Source organism: Mytilus galloprovincialis, chromosome 1 (assembly GCF_965363235.1).
Source record: "Mytilus galloprovincialis chromosome 1, xbMytGall1.hap1.1, whole genome shotgun sequence".
Lineage (NCBI taxonomy): Eukaryota > Metazoa > Mollusca > Bivalvia > Mytilida > Mytilidae > Mytilus > Mytilus galloprovincialis.
In genome coordinates this window covers 109,066,605-109,088,547 of record NC_134838.1, presented here as the reverse complement: position 1 = coordinate 109,088,547, position 21,943 = coordinate 109,066,605, and the positions used below count along the sequence as shown (strand labels likewise).

The 21,943-nt window shown below is 31.2% G+C and overlaps 1 protein-coding gene across 2 annotated transcripts; it reads left to right on the top strand.

Moving 5' to 3' along the window:
* Positions 1-40: 40 nt before the first annotated feature.
* LOC143050487 (poly(U)-specific endoribonuclease-A-like) lies at positions 41-21,015 on the top strand. 2 transcript variants are annotated; one of them, XR_012970495.1, is made up of 7 exons: positions 41-157; positions 3,422-3,522; positions 9,791-9,892; positions 10,796-11,030; positions 14,137-14,281; positions 18,329-19,739; positions 19,820-21,015. XR_012970495.1 is itself a non-coding variant. In XM_076223825.1 (6 exons), exons 1-6 carry the CDS (start codon positions 144-146, stop codon positions 18,581-18,583), a joined length of 852 nt encoding a protein of 283 aa, XP_076079940.1. In that variant the 5' UTR covers positions 41-143; the 3' UTR covers positions 18,584-21,015. The 2 variants fall into 2 exon arrangements, 1 of the variants encoding a protein (XP_076079940.1); XM_076223825.1 differs by having other exon boundaries at positions 18,329-21,015.
* The last annotated feature ends 928 nt before the right edge of the window (positions 21,016-21,943 follow it).

Sequence of the window (21,943 nt, the reverse complement as noted above, 5' to 3'; positions counted from 1 at the left end):
ATTTTCGTCTGCATTATACAGTTCGGAATGCCTTTTGACTATTCATTGTCGCCTAAGGGCAAAATAAACCTGTCAAGTGCTGTCAAATGTGAATAAGTTGTTGACGTGGAATACAACAATTGTATATAAAATACTGTTTAACTATGGCAAATAGAGGGTAAGTAAACATATTTTTATTTCTTTGCACCCTTGAAATTAGAAATCCTTGGCAAAATGAATATCAAACTGCAAATAAATTGACAAGGACATGGTTGGGTGTGTCTGATGATATAACATTCCTGTGACTGTGTGGGTGCTATGGAATATATTATAAAAACACACTTTTTTAAACCATGGCAAAATAAAAAATGTAGGTGATACGAATAACATATCTTGCAAACTATTAGTCTTAAGATCACTCAACCATGGATTCCGATCTGGATACTCATGTAAAACACAACTACTAGTCTGGACTCAGGTGTTCCAAAGGGAACAGTTCTAGGACCATTACTTTTCTTCTGTCATATAAATAACCTCCCGGACACTGTCAAATCATCAGTACGGCTATTCACTGATGACTGCTTATTATACAGAACCATCAAATCAGAGAAAGATCACAAACTGCTACAAGAAGACCTAGCTAGCCTAGAAGATTGGGCAAATAAATGGGGTATGCAATTTAACACAAAGAAATGCTACATACTAAGCATAAAGAACAAAAGCCAGAGATTCTATACACTCAAGGCCACATACTCCAACAAGTTCAGAGCAATCCATACCTAGGAGTGCAGATATCAGAAGACCTGAAGTGGAGCACGCATATAACAAACTTTGATAAAAAGGCAAACTCATCCCTAGGCTTCCTCAGAAGAAATTTACGATACTGCCCACGGGAATGTAAGAAAACTGCTTACATTTCCTTAGTAAGATCTACAATGGAATATGCAGCAACAGTATGGGACTCCTACAGTATTGCAGACTCAAACAAGCTAGAACAAATTCAAAGACAAGCAGCACGCTTTATAACAGGCGATTACAGAACTAGAGAAAATGGCTGCATAACAAACATGCTTACAAAATTAGAGCTACAGGAACTACAATTGAGACGCACGAGCCAAAAGCTTATATTTTTGTACAAGGTGGTTGAGGGGCTGGTACCTGCTATTGATCCAGACGACTTCCTCAAATCAGCAAGACCAAGACAAAACATCACAGCTAAAAAGTTTGACAACTATCAAGCCACAAACATAGTTGAAAAGCAAGTGAGGAACAATACCAGGTGTTTTGACATTCCTACTAGTAAAACACAGCAACATTCAAATTCATTCTTTGTGTCCACAATAGTAAATTGGAACCATCTAGAAGACACTATCATTTGCACAACAAGTGCAGGGGTGTGGAAATATTTGTTGTGAGCACTTGTCCCTGGGCAAGTAAAACTGTAAATTTTACTTGTCCGGAAAAAAAGTTACTTGCCCTGATGGTCCCAATAAATATTGTAGTATTTTATTGTTAGCTAATATATATGATTCTTAGCACTGTTTTGCATCCCAAACAATCAGTGAAATTAATTGGTTTATATGTGTAAAAATTTAGGAATGTTGGAAATGGGTTTATAACATCAATGGGACATAAACTCAAAAGCAAACCAACTAAATGAAATGACATGTAAAGGACAAGTTTGCAGCATTGTTTTTTAATAAAAATTGTAGCCAGTAGGTACATATACATATATATTAAATTTAGAGGACAGCGAGTGAAGAAATGGAAACTAAATAATAGATTAACTAATTATTTCTATCAACTGACACACCTGTTTTTTTCTTGGTAGTTGAACACTTCCATTTACCTCTTAGACAACACATAAGGTTGCCTTTGATCTAAAACAAAACTTATTATCTGAAATTCTTTCCAAGGGGTAATCTGATATCACAGGCACTTGTTTCTATCCATTGGAAGAACCACTATCAATGTATATTTACGTGGGTCTTCCAATGGATAGAAACAAGTGCCTGTGTCTGATATTCACGTTGTCTTATATTCTCCCTTCCATATTTTTTTTTTATATACACCTTGACCATCTCTGTTTGCGTTTCATGCTTTTAACTTGACTCGTCATTCCTAAATTTGTCTTGCTTGCCCGATGTTTTATTTTAAAAGTATTCATCAATCTGAATCTCGATTCAAAATCTTAAGAAATGACGATCTATTTCCAGGGTTATGTAATATTTATCGTCATGAACATTGATGTTTATACTTAAATATATGTTTTTACTCGCTTATTATTGGTTTCTTTTACATAAATTAAACATCTTTATACATTTTGAAATTAATCCTATATTTTTGCTGAATTGAACTTTGTCTTGTATATTATTTTACTTGTCCACGGGCAACCAAGACAAAAATAATTACTTGTCCGGGTGTAAAAATCTATGAGTCGGGCGAATCGGGTATAGCATTTCCACACCCCTGAAGTGTAGAGAGCTTTAAAGCTACTCTCGCGAAACGTCAATTAATCGACAGCGCCTTCACTCCTGTTGTATAAAAGCCAGAATTGGTAGCTACGACGTACCCATACAGATACAGATACAGTTATGCTTATTTCATAAAATTGGAGTATTTGTTGAACAATTTTAACTAAATTGTAATGTTGATGACTTTACCATTATAATGCATTATAAGATTATTGCCTGTTTGGCATTAACTGATTAATGCATGGTGCCTTGGCATAACTTTATAATAATTGTTTTACAATATATACATGATTCAAAGTCGGATCTATATATGCTGATGCTATAAATTTGCAATTTGCATTTGTCATTTTAATATCCTGTGATGATGCCAGATGGTACTTTGTGCACTTTAAAGGACATTTTTAATTTAATTTTTCTGATATATTGTTATTTTAAACATATTTAAGAAATAGAAAATATGATGTTAAAAAAGAAGGGCGAAAGATACTGGACGTACATTCAAACTCATAGATAAAAAATAAACTGACAAGGCCATGCCCATGGCTTAAAAGAAATGACAAACATACAAAATAGTTCACCAAAACCCTACATACAAGAATGAAGACTTAGCAACACGAACCCCATCAAAAGTTGGGGGTGATCTCAGAAGCTTAGGAAGGGTAAGCAGATCCTGAGTCTTCTGTTGTGTTGCTCATTTTATTACAAATCCAGTAAATATTCAATTGGTAGGTCACATTGGTGAAAGGGGAACAGGTTAAAATGGGTTAGAAGTTACAACATTAGGAACATATGATATCATTTGAGAAATGGATATTCCATTATTAAACGGTCAACCAACTCTTGATTATAGCAATAAGGGATTAAACTATCAGTAGGTGAGTTTGTGATAAACACATTGGTACATGTATTCACTGCAGTGTTTTAAATGTATACCCTTTACTACAGTGTTATTGTTTGTCATATTGCAGGTTTGATCCTGATCCAGAATTATCTGAGATTTTAACCAAATTATGGGAACTAGATACAAATAAATGTTACCCTGGAAGTGATTTTCAAGTTGATTTGCAGGGTATGTATGAATAACAGGGGATGTGGAATAAAGTTTATTCTTATCATCCTTACAGTACAGACATTTAAGATTTACTGTACAATGTATGTGTAAATAGATATAGATATAGTTAATACAGTCACTGCTTCTTACAACTTTGTCTTTTTGTTACACTATAAAAATGAATGACAGTATTTGATGGTGTCACACAAGAAAGAACATTTTTGCAGATCACCAGAAGTTATTGTCTCAAGTTTTCTTACATTTATATTGTAAAAAAATCAAATATTTGGATCTTGTACGAAAAGTGACACTACTTACTGTTCCAGTACAGTTACCATTCAGTTTTTGCTAAAATAATTGTCAACAAACACTCTTTCTGGAAATATTCTTTGAACATGGACAGATGGAAAGGATTACCTAAAGTTGGGTTTAGCAAGTTCGGTTTAGGACCATAGACTCAGACATTAATTTCTCTTTTTAAAACAATAAAAAAAATATGTAACTGCCTACTATACATGTAACTGGTGTGCATATTTTTGCAGGAAATTATATTAGGATGACTACTTACCATCACTATTGAATTTCTTCACTTAATGATAGAATTAACACTTAAGGGGGCTTGCGGATATAATTTTTTTTTTAAATATAGGATTTTGCTTTATTTTTCTATAAATGAACTAGTACTTTATCATATACTTAATAGAAAAATAATATAAACCAGATGCTCCGCAGGGCGCAGCTATATACGACCGTAGAGGTTGAACCCTGAACAGTTGGGGCAAGTATGGACACAACATTTAAGCTGGATTCAGCTCTAAATTTGGATTGTGATTAAATAGTTGACACAGCATAGGTTTATGACACAGAATGAATGTGGTCTAATGAACTTAAAATATTTTTTTTGCCTTTGAGCAATTCACCATGCTGTTGAATATTAATCCTCTCAAACAAATGTTTGAAGAAATTTTCTTTTTATTTATGAAATCTGAAATGAGAAAAATTTAACCCCCCCCCATTTTTTTTTTCACATCCCCCTTTCCCTTTTTCTAAAACTGATCTCAATTCAAATTCCATTACAACAATAACTACTCATTTAAATACATCATAAAATATTAAAATGTAAAATAAAGTGCTTGTTATCACTGAATGGTAAAGATTGTTTTAATTTATCAGTTGGTAGTAAAAGTGAATATACATTGTATATTGTATAAAACAATGATTTAAGTTGATTCAACTACTATTCTGGACAAAGAAAGATAACTCCGATTGAAAATTTCTTCCTATTGCACAATATTGTGCAATTAGATATTTCTTGCTATTGCGCAATACTGTGCCATTGAAAATATTTGCTATTGCACAATACTGTGAAATTGAAGATTTCTTGCTATTGCGCAATACTGTGCAATTGAAAATTTCTTGCTATTGCACAATACTTAATATAATAATTTTGGATCCTGATTTGAACCAACTTGAAAACTGGGCCTATAATCAAAAATCTAAGTACATGTTTAGATTCAGCATATCAAAAAAGCCCAAGAATTCAATTTTTGTTAAAATCAAACTTAGTTTAATTTTGGACCCTTTGGACTTTAATGTAGACCAATTTGAAAACGGGACCAAAAATTAAGAATCTACATACACAGTTAGATTTGGCATATCAAAGAACCCCAATTATTCAACTTTTGATGAAATCAAACAAATTTTATTTTGGAACCCGATTTGGACCAACTTGAAAACTGGGCCAATAATCAAAAATCTAAGTACATTTTTAGATTCAGCATATCAAAGAACCCCAAGGATTCAATTTTTGTTAAAATCAAACTACGTTTGATTTTGGACCCTTTGGACCTTAATGTAGACCAATTTGAAAACGGGACCAAAAATTAAGATACACACATACACAGTTAGATTCGGCATATCAAAGAACCCCAATTATTCAATTTTTGATGAAATCAAACAAAGTTCAATTTTGGACCCTTTGGGCCCCTTATTCCTAAACTGTTGGGACCAAACCTCCCAAAATCAAACCCAACCTTCCTTTTATTGTCATAAACCTTGTGTTTAAATTTCATAGATTTCTATTCACTTATACTAAAGTTATGGTGCGAAAACCAAGAATAATGCTTATTTGGGCCCTTTTTTGGTCCCTAATTCCTAAACTGTTGGAACCAAAACTCCCAAAATCAATCCCAACCTTCCTTTTGTGGTCATAAACCTTGTGTCAAAATGTCATAGATTTCAATTTACTTAAACTAAAGTTATAGTGCGAAAACCAAGAAAATGTTTATTTGGGCCCTTTTTGGCCCCTAATTCCTAAAATGTTGGGACCAAAACTCCTAAAATCAATCCCAACCTTCCTTTTGTGGTCAGAAACCTTGTGTTAAAATTTCATAGATTTCTATTCACTTTTACTAAAGTTAGAGTGCGAATACTAAAAGTATTCGGACGACGACGACGCAAGACGACGACGACGCAGACGACGACGCCAACGTGATAGCAATATACGACGAAAAATTAAAATTTTTGCGGTCGTATAAAAAATGGAGTCACTGTTCATTTAAGCTCACAATTTAATCTGCCTTTGAAAAAAGCAAACATTTTTGTATAGGTACTTTTTTTGTGTTGAACTAATAGGAGAAATAGAGGTTACATGTATATAGAAATAAGAAAAAAACTACAGTAAACGCTTAAATTTTACAATAGTTTAGCTTAAGTAGAGCTAAATCGAAATAAATAATAAATAAATATAGGTCACTAATGAGTTATAAAAGATATTTCAATTTAAATGCAAAAAAAAATGCCATTTTTGCACCAAGGGAGATAATTTGGAGCTTTTTCAAAGATAAAAACATTTTAAAAGTCATCTGGGGCCAAAGAAGTGATTTCTATAAATAGTTTAGCTTAACTTCAGCTTAATCAAAATAAATGATAAAAAATCAAAATAAATAATAAAAAATCAAAATAAATAAGAAAAAATCGAAATAAATAGTAAAAAAATATAGGTCACCAATGAGTTAAAAATGGCATTTTTGCACCAAGGGAGATAATTTGAAGCTTTTTCAAAGATATATACATTTTAAAAGTCATCTGGGGCCAAAACGAATTGATTTTTAATGTTGAATTTGTACCAAATGATAAAGTAAAAACTAATACAGTAATAAATAAAATTTGTATTGAAAAAAAAATGTTAAATTTTTGCTGAAATTGTTGTACTCATGTGCACGAGCTCTTTAATCTAGACATTAATGTTATATCATGCATTTAAAGTGTAGCAAGTAAAGAGGGAGTTTTGTCAATTAAACCAAAAGACATAACCATTCTAACCATTAATTTTGAATGTCTACTTTCTGTTTTTGATATCAACCATAAACCTGTATTGACGTGTCAGATAAACATTTTAATTTTGAAAAGTATAATTGTTTTTATATGCTTTCAAAGAAATTGCATACTGTGGATATCTTATTTTTTGTGGGATACCAATTTTCATTGTTTTTGTGGAAACAAGTGAACCAAGAATTTAGATGTTTAACAAAAAACAAATTTTCTCAAGGTTTGTATGCAGACTTTGACAAAAGCACAAAATCAAATATTCACGAAAACACAAGTTTTCCTAAATACATGAAAATGAAATGGTATCAACGAAAAATGAATGAATTCATAGTATATCTAAACCAAGGATTTATTGACTGTTTTTAAAATGGATAAGTTTTTTCAAAATAGACATCTTAAAGTTACGACGTCATGTCTACTTACATGTATCTTCCCATGACATGTTGTTTTGACAGATAATTCAATATTTCTTTACTGGTAATTCAGAAATTATTGTCTGCATTTATTATTGCGATTTTTGAAGAATAGACTAAAATGTGAGATTAATTATTACGATTGCAGGGTAATCTTCATTCAGATATATATATATATATATATATAAGATATGAGAATGCAAGTTCTTATTATTGCAATACTTATCCAGTCACATTATTGGCATGAATAAAATCCTCGCAATAATTTCTGAATCTAAATGAGATAAAACAAGTTTTTACAAATGGTAACTGACAGTAACTTAAGTCCTCAACCAGTATGACATTTCTTTAACCTCAACTGTTATTTTTTCAAATATTTCAGTTGCTTATCAAGCAATTACTAAATGTAAATCTAATTGCAGATAAACTTTCCTACACATTGTTCTCAGATACATATAATGCCTGAAATGAAATATCTCATTTATGATAAATTGACTCAATATAAAAAAGAAGATGATTGCAAATGAGACAACACTCCACAAGAGACCAAATGACTCAGAAATTCAAATTGAACTATAGGTCACCATACGACCTTAAGTTTACTTTAGACTGCAAGTTACAACCAGATGCTCCGCAGGGCACAGCTTTATACAACCGCAGAGGTCGAACCCTGAAAAATTGGGGCAAGTATGGACACAACATTTAAGCTGGATACAGCTCTGAATTTGGATTGTGATTAAATAGTTGACACAACATAGGTTTCTGACACAGAATGAATGTGGTCTTAGAACTTAAACTTAAAAACTTAAATATTTTTAAATTGGACATTTACCTATTATGGTCCAATATCCAAAATTTGAATACATGGTTAGATTCAGCATATCATAGAACCCCAAGAATTCAATTTTTGATGAAATCAAATAATGTTCAATTTTAGACCCTTTAGACCTCAATGTGGACCAATTTGATAATTGGGCCCAAATATTAAAAATCTAAATACATGGTTAGATTCAGCATATTGAAGAACCCCATATATTCAATTTTTGTTGATGTCAAACAAAGTTTAATTTTGGACCCCGATTTGGACCAACTTGAAAACTGGGCCCATAATCAAAAATCTAAGTACATATTTAGATTCATCATATCAAAGAACCCCATGAATTCAATTTTTGTTAAATTCAAACTAAGTTTAATTTTGGACCCTTTGGACCTTAATGTAGACCAATTTGAAAACGGGACCAAAAATTAAGAATCTACATACACAATTAGATTCGGCATATCAAAGAACCCTAATTATTCAATTTTTGATAAAATCAAACAAAGTTCAATTTTGGACCCTTTGGGCCCCTTATTTCTAAACTGTTGGGACCAAACCTCCCAAAATTAAACCCAACCTTCCTTTTATGGTCATAAACCTTGTGTTTAAATTTCATAGATTTCTATTTACTAATACTAAAGTTATGGTGCGAAAACCAAGAATAATGCTTATTTGGGCCCCTTTTTGGCTCCTAATTCCTAAACTGTTGGGACCAAAACTCCCAAAATCAATCCCAACCTTCCTTTTGTGTTCATATACCTTGTGTTTAAATTTCATTGATTTCTATTTACTTATACTAAAGTTATTGTACGAAAACCAAGAATAATGCTTATTTGGGCCCTTTTTTGGCCCCTAATTCCTAAACTGTTGGAACCAAAACTCCCAAAATCAATCCCAACCTTCCTTTTGTGGTCATAAACCTTGTGTCAAAATTTCATAGATTTCAATTTACTTAAACTAAAGTTATAGTGCGAAAACCAAGAAAATGCTTATTTGGGCCCTTTTTGGCCCCTAATTCCTAAAATGTTGGGACCAAAACTCCCAAAATCAATCATAACCTTCCTTTTGTGGTCATAAACCTTGTGTTAAAATTTCATAGATTTCTATTCACTTTTACTAAAGTTAGAGTGCGAAAACTAAAAGTATTCGGACGACGACGACAACGCCAACGTGATAGCAATATACGACGAAAAATTAAAATTTTTGCGGTCGTATAAAAACCTAGAAAAATGCTTATTTGGGCCCTTTTTGGCCCCTAATTCCTTAACTGTTGGGACCAAAACTCCAGAACTCAATCCCAACCTTCCTTTTATGGTCATAAACCTTGTGTTTAAATTTCATAGATTTCTATTTACTTATACTAAAGTTATAGTGCTAAAACTAAATGTCTTAGTACGACGACGACGCCAACGTCATACCAATATACGACAAAAAAAATTTCAATTTTTGCGGTCGTATAAAAATTAGTATCACCATCATAAATGGACACTAGACAAAAAGTAACAATGATGACAACTTTACAGGTTGATGATTTTGGAAAGCACATAAACGTCTGGTAGGTGAAAGTTTATTGCTGCTTCACTGTAAAGCATTTATCACTAATAGTAATGGCACTGGATCATAATTTCTTAGTCTAAGTACCAATATAACATTTGATATAAGTTTGAACACAATATGACATATCATGCAAAGTAATATTTAATAACTAATACTTCTTTTTTTGTAGGATATGTCAAGAGTGGTAGGGCATTAGAGAGAGACAGGGCAAAATATAATCTGTTTGAATGGGTGGATGAAGAAAATGTTTTTGAAAGGAAAACATATAAAAGTTAGTAAATTTGAAATAAGTTATGTTGATTCATACAGAAATGATATAACAGAAATCCCCAAAAATATTGAACAATTCACCAACACCGACCATTATCTAAAAAATGGAAGGACTTTTAACGAGAACGGGCACTTTCTATATACAACGTGATAAGAAGTGCTGCTGGAATAGGTCACCTTTTCAAGCTTGAAAATATGTGAATAGGTCAGGGAAAACTCTCACAAATCTATCATTAGATCAATAAAGTTCTCAAAACTTCTTCAAATGTCATCTTTCTTGGTGTTCCCGTCAGTTTTTATCAACTAATTTTTCTCTTGTGACACTTTGGTATTCTACTTTTACATTACAGATCATTACACACCACATGAAACCCAAACAATATGGGAAAAGGTTACCTTTTTACCTAAGCAACATAGGTATACATCTTTAAAATCTAAATTATATGAAAAGGGTGGGGTAACAGAACCACAGCGGTGCCCCCATTAAATTTAGTAATGAAGTAGTCCCCACCAGGAAAAACTGATAATTACACATTTTGTAAACTGTTGTCTGTGAAATAACTTCAAAACTCTCTGACGAAATCTTTTAAAACTTAGATATATGTTGTTTCCTGTGACAAAATGAAGGTCTTTCTTGATATTAGCTTTTATCTTAGTTGAGTTGTAGACTTTAATGTACGGAAAAGAGATACTTAGATTGAGTTTTGCCTTCTCTTTTCTGAATCCTTAAATTCATGTTGTTTTATTTTACTTGATCCTATTTGGGGATCCAGATTTGCAAATATTATTTGCATTCCAGAAAATCCGGTTTGCTGTCACTCTGACAGATTCTTCTCTTAAAGTTGCATTATAAATGTATATGTAACAATGGGCTTGACATAATAAACTATATCTTATTTTACAGCATTTAAAGATTTACTGGATAACTATGAACTTGAGTGTGGTGAAGCAGAGGTTGTCACTCCAGAAGAAAAGAAGGAAAATGTTGCTTTTGTAGATGCCATAATGGAAACTGATGTGATGCAAGAGGCACATAAATACCTGATATCTAAAGGAAAATCACCAGAACATGTTGGCCAGTTTAAATGGCAACTTTATAAAATCTGGTTCAGTTTGGTACGAAGAACCAGGGGAGACAGGTAAACATTATATTCTTTGTTATTAAATAAATTATGATATGCATTTTTCTATATAACTTAAAATTCATTACAGTGTGTAAAGATCCTTGAAATGATTAAAATAACAGTACCAATCTTACTGCAGCAGATACATGTTTTCACAAGTAATGCCTCTTGGGAGATGCTTGATGCCAAAATATTTGAAAATCTAAAATAAAATAAAAACATTGAAGAGCTGATAAATCTAAAAGGACCAAAAGTTAAAAAAACAAACTGAGACAATTCAAGGAACCATAGCTATGTACAAAAGAGAAACATTCCTTTAAAAATAATTATCAAAAATTTAATAACAGCAAATTTCAATAAAACCATTTCCCTTTTTAACACAATTGCTGGCTACTGGGCTTGTTAATCTCTCATGTACTAACAGTCCACCAGTCATAGACTCAGTGGAAGTATTATCAAGGATTTAACTTATTTTATTTCATTAAATAAAGGTATTTCAACGAGAAATTTGTCTTAAGTGATGGTCTAGTCAAAAAATATTTTAATCAAGAATTTTAAAACCCAAAACCTGATCCAAATACACGAAGTCTTAACAGTCGGAAAGCAAGCCCTTAGAAACGACCGTTGTTGCTACTTTCTTAAGACAACAATGGGACTGATATTAAAACCCGCCATTCTGAAATTGCGTTAATGTCGCGGAATTTTTTTTTTGGTGCCAATTTGGAAGTTTATCTTTTTTTTAGTTTCCTACTTGCCATTAGGGTCTGAAATAGATTTATTTCGATTTATTAAGCATGGAGTTTATTATCAAAAGGAAAAAAAAATCTCAAACATGTCAAATTGGCCGTCTTTTAACGATCCCGTAATGCCGTTGATCGTCGTTTAAAATTATTTTCTTCTATATTTTACAGATTAACAAAGACTATATGTACTATACAAACAATTAATAATACGTATCTCAAAATTTAAAAAAAGCATCAAGTATAACTTTCGCTTGCCCCTTGGGAAACCCTGTTTGAACTAAATTCCAAAAGAAAGACATTTTTTGACATTGTAGTTTTTCGGTCTTACACATCGATGTCACCTGGCATCTGAACACAGTCAATGTACACACATTTAGTATGTTTGTTTGAAAAAGTAATGGCGAGATCAGCTGTGAATATTTGACTGGATTAATTATTCTCTTTAAGTCAGTGAAATGTATGACTTAACTAAAACAAGGTAAGGAAATCTTATACTGTCTTTGCACAACCTTAACTGCTTTAGATGACTGACATAAAACACATTCGTTGTTTATAATAATATATTTTTTTTTGTGATAAAGGAATCCTGCAAAAGTAAATGAGAAAGTATTGTACTAAATTTGAACTTAGGCAGCCAACAACCATTTGATTTTCTGGTGGGGATAGGGGGTGGTGGCTATTGATTGTTTTGAAAAAAAAAGTTTGTTTCCAATAAAAAAATAATTTGTTTTTGACCCTGAGAAAAAAAAAATGTTTGTTTTACCCTCAGCTGCCATTAAATGAAATGCTAAAATTGAAAGAGAGGAATTGTTTTCAACTTGTCTGGAAAAAAATCCATAGATCTAGTTCCCCCCTCCCTGAAAACAAATGGTTGCTGCCTTCAATTAATCATTTTCAGAGTATCATTTTAATCAATCTTATTCAAAGCATTATCATACTGACATGAAGTGTGACTTAATTTTGACTTGTGATCTAAAACATAATTGTTGACTTAGCCCCCAGGAACTGCTCTGAAATACTATTATATAAATGTAAAAATGCATAGTTTTTTTAATGTTATTATTATTTTTTTCAAATAGAAAAGGAAAATATTACTGAGTCTATTTTGTTCTTATTTATTATTTTCAAGTTCATTATTAGCACCATTTATTTATTGGTTTAGTGTGTCATTTTTATAATTTGAGTCCATTCATTAGAACTATAACTTGCATGAAATCAATGAGACAACATGTATTGTTATATTTAGTTTGTTCATACAAGGATTGCAAACTAATTTTCCTTTTATAAATTTAAAATAATGAAGATTTTACATTCAGAATACTTTCATTATGATCTCTTTTAAGTTTAAATGAAAAAGGTAGGACCAACTTGTAATGAAAAGGAATTCCTGTTTTTTTATCATTTTAATACTGTCTTGATCCATTATTCTTGAATATTTAGACTACCCCTTGTATAAATTGAGTAGACATTTATTTCTGTGTTAAAATAATTTTGTTACAGCAGTAAAAATACTTACCAAAACATGAATATTAAATTAACTCTTGGAATATTAAATTAATATTAAATTATTAACCCTATTATGGCACATAGGGACACATAGGGCCTATTTCACTGGGACTGAGTTCTGAAAAGTGATAAAATGTGTTTCTCTATTTTTTTGGCACATGTTTACAGTATCAAAATATATTTAATAAGATAATTTTAATAATATCCACATGTAAATAACAGCATATGGTTCTTGATATAACAATAGTTTGTTCATGATAGTGTCAAACAAAGGGACGTAACTCGTGAATTACCGTCGGCCCCGCTTCGTCAGAAATATCGACACATCCAAGTGGCACATTTGCGTATCTTAGCATATCAACTGGCACAAATTTGACATATCATAGTCTAAGTTATGTTACATAACATAATTTAAATTCAGCATAGCTTCCCGAGAAGTTAAGAAAGAAAATTACGATTTTAATTTTCTGTGACCAATTTTTTCGTCAACACCTTGACTTTGAAGACACATTTTGAGAGAAAAAAATGAGTTTAATCCATAATTGAGTTGAGTAATATATTTCTTATATACTCAAGAATGTTCACTTAAAAGGAAATTAGTTTTAATTCATGCTAAAAACTACAAATTCCAAAAAACGAGCTTCACTTTTTTTGGTAAAAAAATGCCCATATATGGTAATCACATGACGTCCATTGTTGCTTTAAGAAATGGGGTCAAACCGGGGTCAGCTTTCCGACTGTTAACACTTTTGATCATCTGAATGATTTTGGGGATTTCCAATACCAAATCACATACTCAATTTTGCTGATATTATTTTGAGACTTGGATCACATGATATAAATATATATATAAACAATAATTTATTCAACAGAGACCAAGATTCAAGCAGTTTTGAACATGTGTTTGTTGGAGAAGGTAGAGATGATAAATTTATTGGACTTCATAATTGGATTCAGTTTTACCTCCAAGAGAAAGCTGGAAATATTGACTATCATGGTTACTTCAGACATTCAACTGTAAGCTATCATATTTGTTTGATGTATAAGATTAGACGTCCAGTCTTTTTCATTAGTTATTTGGTAGTAACTTCTACCCTTGACAAACAGTTTTTCATAACATTAATTGTTTTATAACATCACTGTGTTTGTTTACTGTTTTTAAATAACAGATCATGAGACAAAATTAACTTAAAAGATCACTTGCTTTTATTCAAGGAAACACACATAACTGACTTTCTTTATTTTATCGGTAATTTAATTACAAAATAACAAAGGTTGAATAATGTATAGAATAAAGGTCTTCCATACACACTCGTGTCCAGTTTGATTTGGGGACGTTAAATCCAATGCATTGTGTAGAAAGTGTGCCATGATTTTTGCACATTCAAGAACCTTTACAACAATTCTTTTGGGGGTCTGTATATATGACCTGTTGCAAGGCAAAATTTCTGCTCCTATCCAATATTCCTTCATTTTCAAGTGTCAGTTTAAATTCTTCACAGTTGACCCCACTTTGCAGATTTATGTTCTTTTCCTAAATTTGGTAAGATTATATCATGATGTTGTTGTTGTTTTTTTAACTCATCATGCAAAGAAAGAGATTGTTTTGATAAAATGTGTATATATTCTGGTGTTTGTTAATTTTTCACATATTGCACTCTAGCTCAAGTATGTTTGGATCAACTGATTACTTGAAGTTTTTAGGCTGTTGGAAAATAATTTTTTGATAACAAAATTTTTCTTGTTTTGTATTATCAGTCATGACCAGTTTGGTTTTATAAAACAACTTGCAATTTGGTCAGAATTTTGAATGAGTTGCAATAGTTGGAGAGCAACACTAACAGTCAAGTTACTGTAAAAAAAAAAAATCTTGTAATTTTTATACGACCGCAAAAATTGAAAATTTTTTGGTCGTATATTGGTATCACGTTGGCGTCGTCGTCTGCGTCGTCGTCGTCCGAATACTTTTAGTTTTCGCACTCTAACTTTAGAAAAAGTGAATAGAAATCTATGAAATTTTAACACAAGGTTTATGACCACAAAAGGAAGGTTGGGATTGATTTTGGGAGTTTTGGTCCCAACATTTTAGGAATTAGGGGCCAAAAGGGGCCCAAATAAGCATTTTCTTGGTTTTCGCACTATAACTTTAGTTTAAGTAAATAGAAATCTATGAAATTTTGACACAAGGTTTATGACTACAAAAGGAAGGTTGGGATTGATTTTGGGATGTTTAGTTCTAACAGTTTAGGAATAAGGGGCCAAAAAAGGGCCCAAATAAGCATTATTCTTGGTTTTCGCACAATAACTTTAGTATAAGTAAATAGAAATCAATGAAATGTAAACACAAGGTTTATGACCACAAAAGGAAGGTTGGGATTGATTTTGGGAGTTGAGGTCCCAACAGTTTAGGAATTAGGGGCCAAAAAGGGGCTCAAATAAGCATTAATCTTCGTTTTCGCACCATAACTTTAGTATAAGTGAATAGAAATCTATGAAATTTAAACACAAGGTTTATGACCATAAACGGAAGGTTGGGTGTGATTTTGGGAGTTTTGGTCCCAACAGTTTAGGAATAAGGGGCCCAAAGGGTCCAAAATTGAACTTTGTTTGATTTCATCAAAAATTGAATAATTGGGGTTCTTTGATATGCCAAATCTAACTGTGTATGTAGATTCTTAATTTTTGGTCCCGTTTTCAAATTGGTCTACATTAAAGTCCAAAGGGTCCAAAATTAAAGTAAGTTTGATTTTATCAAAAAATGAATTCTTGGGCTTTTTTGATATGCTGAATCTAAACATGAACTTAGAATTTTGATTATGGACCCAGTTTTCAAGTTGGTTCAAATCAGGATCCAAAATTATTATATTAAGTATTGTGCAATAGCAAGAAATTTTCAATTGCACAGTATTCAGCAATAGCAAGAAATCTTCAATTGCACAGTATTGTGCAATAGCAAGAAATTTTCAATTGCACAGTATTGCGCAATAGCAAGAAATCTTCAATTGCACAGTATTGTGCAATAGCAAATATTTTCAATTGCACAGTATTGCACAATAACAAGAAATATCTTATTGCGCAATATTGTGCAATAGCAAGAAATTTTCAATTGGAGTTATCTTTCTTTGTTCAGAATAGTAGTTGAATCAACTTAAATAGTTGTTTTATACAATATACAATGTATATTCACTTTTACTAACAACCAATCTTTACCATTCAGTGATAACAAGCACTTTATTTTACATTTTAATATTTTTTGATGTATTTAAGAGTAGTTATTGTTGCAAACTCCATTAGAAATTTGAATTGATATCAGTTTTGGAAAAAAGGAAAGGGGGATGTGAAAAAAAAATGGGGGGGGGGGTAAATTTTTCTCATTTCAGATTTCATAAATAAAAAGAAAATTTCTTCAAACATTTTTTTGAGAGGATTAATATTCAACAGCATAGTGAATTGCTCAAAGGCAAAAAAAAATTTTAAGTTCATTAGACCACATTCATTCTGTGTCAGAAACCTATGCTGTGTCAACTATTTAATTTTAGATTTAAATAAGTTTGAAGAAGAAATCTTTAATTGATTTGTAAAATCTTGACATTTGTTTTTTGTAAAAAACCCATATAATGTCAAAAATTTGATCACAATCCAAATTCAGAGCTGTATCACGCTTGAATGTTTTGTCCATACTTGCCCCAACTGTTCAGGGTTTGACCTCTGAGGTCGTATAAAGCTGCACCCTGTGGAGCACCTGGTTGATTATTGGCCCAGTTTTCAAGTTGGTCCAAATTAAACTTTGTTTGATTTCATCAAAAATTGAATAATTGGGGCTCTTTGATATGCCAAATCTAACTGTGTATGTTGATTCTTAATTTTTGGTCCCGTTTTCAAATTGGTCTACATTAAATTCCAAAGGGTCCAAAATTAAACTAAGTTTGATTTTAACAAAAATTGAATTCTTGGGCTTTTTTGATATGCTGAATCTAAACATGTACTTAGATTTTTGATTATGGGCCCAGTTTTCAAGTTGGTTCAAATCAGGATCCAAAATTATTATATTAAGTATTGTGCAATAGCAAGAAATTTTCAATTGCACAGTATTCAGCAATAGCAAGAAATCTTCAATTGCACAGTATTGTTCAATAGCAAGAAATTTTCAATTGCACAGTATTGCGCAATAGCAAGAAAATCTTCAATTGCACAGTATTGTGCAATAGCAAATATTTTCAATTGCACAGTATTGCGCAATAGCAAGAAATATCTAATTGCACAATATTGTGCAATAGCAAAAAATTTTCAATTGGAGTTATCTTTCTTTGTCCAGAATAGTAGTTGAATCAACTTAAATCATTGTTTTATACAATATACTATGTATATTCACTTTTACTACCAACTGATAAATTAAAACAATCTTTACCATTCAGTGATAACAAGCACTTTATTTTACATTTTAATATTTTATGATGTATTTAAATGAGTAGTTATTGTTGCAAACTCCATTAGAAATTTGAATTGAGATCAGTTTTGGAAAAAGGGAAAGGGGGTGTGAAAAAAAGGGGGGGTTAAATTTTTCTCATTTCAGATTTCATAAATGAAAAGAAAATTTCTTCAAACATTTTTTTGAGAGGATTAATATTCAACAGCATAGTGAATTGCTCAAAGGCAAAACAAATATTTTAAGTTCATTTGACCACATTCATTCTGTGTCAGAAACCTATGCTGTGTCAACTATTTAATCACAATCCAAATTTAGAGCTGAATCCAGCTTGAATGTTGTGTCCATACTTGCCTCAACCGTTCAGGGTTCAACCTCTGTGGTCGTATAAAACTGCGCCCTGTGGTTATACTTGTAAGGATGTCCTTCTATGAATATTTCTGCAGTGCCATTTTACTTCTTATTTAAAGTCCATTTTATTGTAACAACATCTTCAATATGCATACATGAGATGTTCATCACATTCCTAGTTCAGATGTTTTTTTTGACTGCTGTCTCATTAATGTATTATTTGTTTATGCTATTATTCAAAGTTTTAACTAAAACAATGAAACTGCAATTAAAACCTTTTTATTTAGGTACAAGATGATGAACACTTCAGACTGATCGCTCTACAGTTCGATTGGAGGGAAGAAAAGGGAAAACCAATAAGTAGCTGTTTTCTGGGAACCAGTCCTGAATTTGAAATAGCAGCCTACACCATTTGTTTCTTACTTGATAGATTGTGTAAAACAGATGTTCAGTTAGGGGAATATGAAGTAGAGATAGATGTCAAACCTTTTGCTAAGAATTATATAGGCACAGCATATATTGCTGCAGCAAGAATGTACTAGGACTGTTTTGATTAAATATTAAATTACAGAAACTTCTATTTTATAGCAATCATAAGTAAGATCTTTAAAGATTTAATTATATCTCTATTTCCGTCCAAATATAATTTGAAAAATACTGCTGTGGATGTCAGTTTAAATTTCTCAACATAAAAATTTTAGTTTCACACAGTGCACAAAATTCTTTTGATGGATGATTTAAAATTTCTTAGAACAGTAATACATCTTGCCTTTAAGTCATTTAGCTTGCCTTTCCCAGACAACTTATTTTGTTTTGGCTAAGCTGGTATGAACAGCTAGTGTGAGCTATTGACATCACTTAGCGTCTGTCATTTATCATTTGTTAGGTTATTTTCTAAACTTAATGTAATAAATACTGTACCAGTAACATGCAGATTAAACAATACACTACATACTGCTTTTGTACGGATCTGACAATAGACATCATTATATCATATTTGATAACCATACATTTTTATAAAGAACTGCATACATTGCCTTTGAACAAGTTAGAATGTCAACTTCCATTATGGTTAACCAGTTAATCAGTTGAAAGATTATCTGAGTAACAGGTAAGGTAAAACTGTTCAAATTGACAACACTAGTTGCTGTGATTGTCCTCTTTGGAATTATAGATTGACCTCTTGCCATTTATTGAATTTCATCATCAGTACTATGCATGCCAGAGATGAGCGAAACAGGGTTCCTACGGCTTCTTGTTATTATTTGATATTAAGTTTACCATAATTGTTAATTTACAAAGTGTTCATTTGTTTTGTAGAATTTATTTTCTTTATTGTGCTAATTTGTAGGTTGACTTTATTCTCTTGGTTAGGAATTTTAAGTTATCTGATATTTTGTTACCTTTATTTTATTTGAATTGAAAGTTTATGTATGTTAAGTGCTAAATTAAACTGATCATCCTACGCAGCTCCCATGACTTTTCAATAATGGATGAAAAACCAAATTCAACCTAACAATAATTGCATAATAGGCAGAATATCTTTGGTATATAAGATTATTTATAGATTTTAACAGCTTTACATTTTATTTTGCTGAATGCTGATAAAAGCAGAAATTTGTGATTTTACTTTGATATTTTTCTATTGTACTCTATTTTTGTCAAATAAAATGCAGAAATTCTGACAATAATTGTTAAGTTTCATGAATTGTGCAACAGTACCCAAAACCAGCCTCCAATCTTTTGACTTTTTTTTATAATAGAACAATAATTGTTAGTTTCATGAATTGTGCAACGGTACCCAAAACCAGCCTCCAATCTTTTGACTTTTTTTTATAATAGAAGAAGTATTTGAATTCATCTAAAAGCAGTAAAAAGGCAAAGTTTTCGCTGGAAAAGTTTTAAGAAATAAGCTTACCCTTTCATGAAATGTTCAATTAGTATATACATAGCCACAATGTGATAATAATATAATTGTTGTTCAATTTTGACTCTTTTTTACCTTTACACTGTAATTTCAAATAAATTTACATATTTTTCTAACGAAGCCAATAAATTCTTCATAAGTATATTTTTTTGTGTACTTCATTTACATAGTTATATTTTTCAAATAAATGAATGTTGTTATCACTTTCTGCTGGTTTGAAGTTTTTTAATTGTGCCTTTAAACAAAATATTTCATTATCAATGTTTAACACATGTATTTAACTTCTTTTATGGTGAATATGTGTTTACAGAATCTGTATCATTTTGTGAATTTGTTAAAGGAAATAACTATCATTGAAGATATAGAAGACCAAAATGGAAATTCCATTTATTTTTAGTTTCTCATCTTGGTAATCCATTTTAGGGTTAAAGAGTTATTGCCCTTGGCATTCTAACAATTGTAATTTATTTAAAGTTATTTAAAGGATGTCTCAGTCAACATTTGCACATTCATCATACAAAAGATAAATATGTCATACTGGAAGTTTTAAAGAAAGATTTTTAGAACTTTGAAGTTATTTATAAGAAATTATTGTTCCGTGTCTTATAATGTAATTGAAAAATATCTTGTATTATTTTAATTTTAGTTTCTTGTGTACAATTTGGAAATTAGTATGGCGTTCATTATCACTGAACTAGTATATATTTGTTTAGGGGCCAGCTGAAGGACGCCTACGGGTGCGGGAATTTCTCGCTACATTGAAGACCTGTTGGTGACCTTCTGCTGTTGTTTTTTTCAATGGTCGGGTTGTTGTCTCTTTGGCACATTCCCCATTTCCATTCTCAATTTTATGTATTATGTATTAAGTAAAAATAAAGCATTGTGCAACACAAACCATGTTGTAGAAAACTACCTCAAACAAAGTTCGTGTACATCACTATTTTTTTATACTTCCAAAGTTTTTACAATTCACATACACATTTACTTGAAACATTATTGTAAAGGTAATTAAGCTATATTTGAATTTTACTTTGGAAATAATAACAACATTTTTTCTTGTATCTAATGATTGGAACAACTATTGTTAAATATTGAATTAGATTAGAATTGATATATTCAAAGATAAAAATCTTATGAATAAAATATTTAACAAAATTATTCAAAATATTTCTGGAGAAAAGTTTCCTAAACAACTTTAATACACAGTTTGGGTAAAAAAAACATGATGGCGACATATTCAAAATATTGCAACTTTTGATTGTTATGTATAATTAAAGAAACTTTTTCTTATAATTTTTTTTATAAGTTGTCTCCAAATGAACAAGGCTTTTTTATTACATTTGTTAGCTAAAAACTGCCATTATATCTTACCATTTTGTACAATTTTTTATGTTTTTAGAAGAACACTTTATACTCAATTATTTCATATTAAACCTTTTCTTTATATTAATATATAATAAGTTAATGATGTTTACATAATGCAATATATTGAGACGGGCATTTATTTACAACTTAGTTATCAGAATAAATTTAGATCTTCCAACATTTTGTCTCTTTATATAAAATGTATCTGATCTTTAAAGATCTTCCAAGATTTGATCCATTTAGATGATGGATAGCTGTTTAATGTCCAGTGACAAATTAAATGCATATTGAGGACAGGAATGAGTCAATGTTAAATGAATATGAAACCTGGATTGTACTACCATAAAATTACAGGCGGAGTTGGAATTCGACATGCTAGTTGACATGTCAGAAGAACCACAGGTCACTCTAAACAGAAACATTCTTCTGGCTCAGTTTTAGCTTTAACTCCTAAATGATACATGCTTAGCAGAGAAGAAGTAAATATCAATTTTCAAGTCCTTGGTTTGAAAACTGGCATGAAAGTGAAACCCAGGACCTCCCACTTGAGGCAATTACACTTCTTGGAGACGAAGAAGGCAGTTAGTCTGTTTATAAAAAATGGGCATAT

Bases quoted from the DNA above. Each gene is read 5' to 3' on its own strand.
- LOC143050487 (XM_076223825.1), top strand. The intron at 11,031-14,136 runs GTAAACATTATA...TTTATTCAACAG, and splicing joins CGAAGAACCAGGGGAGACAG to AGACCAAGATTCAAGCAGTT. The intron at 14,282-18,328 runs GTAAGCTATCAT...CTTTTTATTTAG, and splicing joins GTTACTTCAGACATTCAACT to GTACAAGATGATGAACACTT.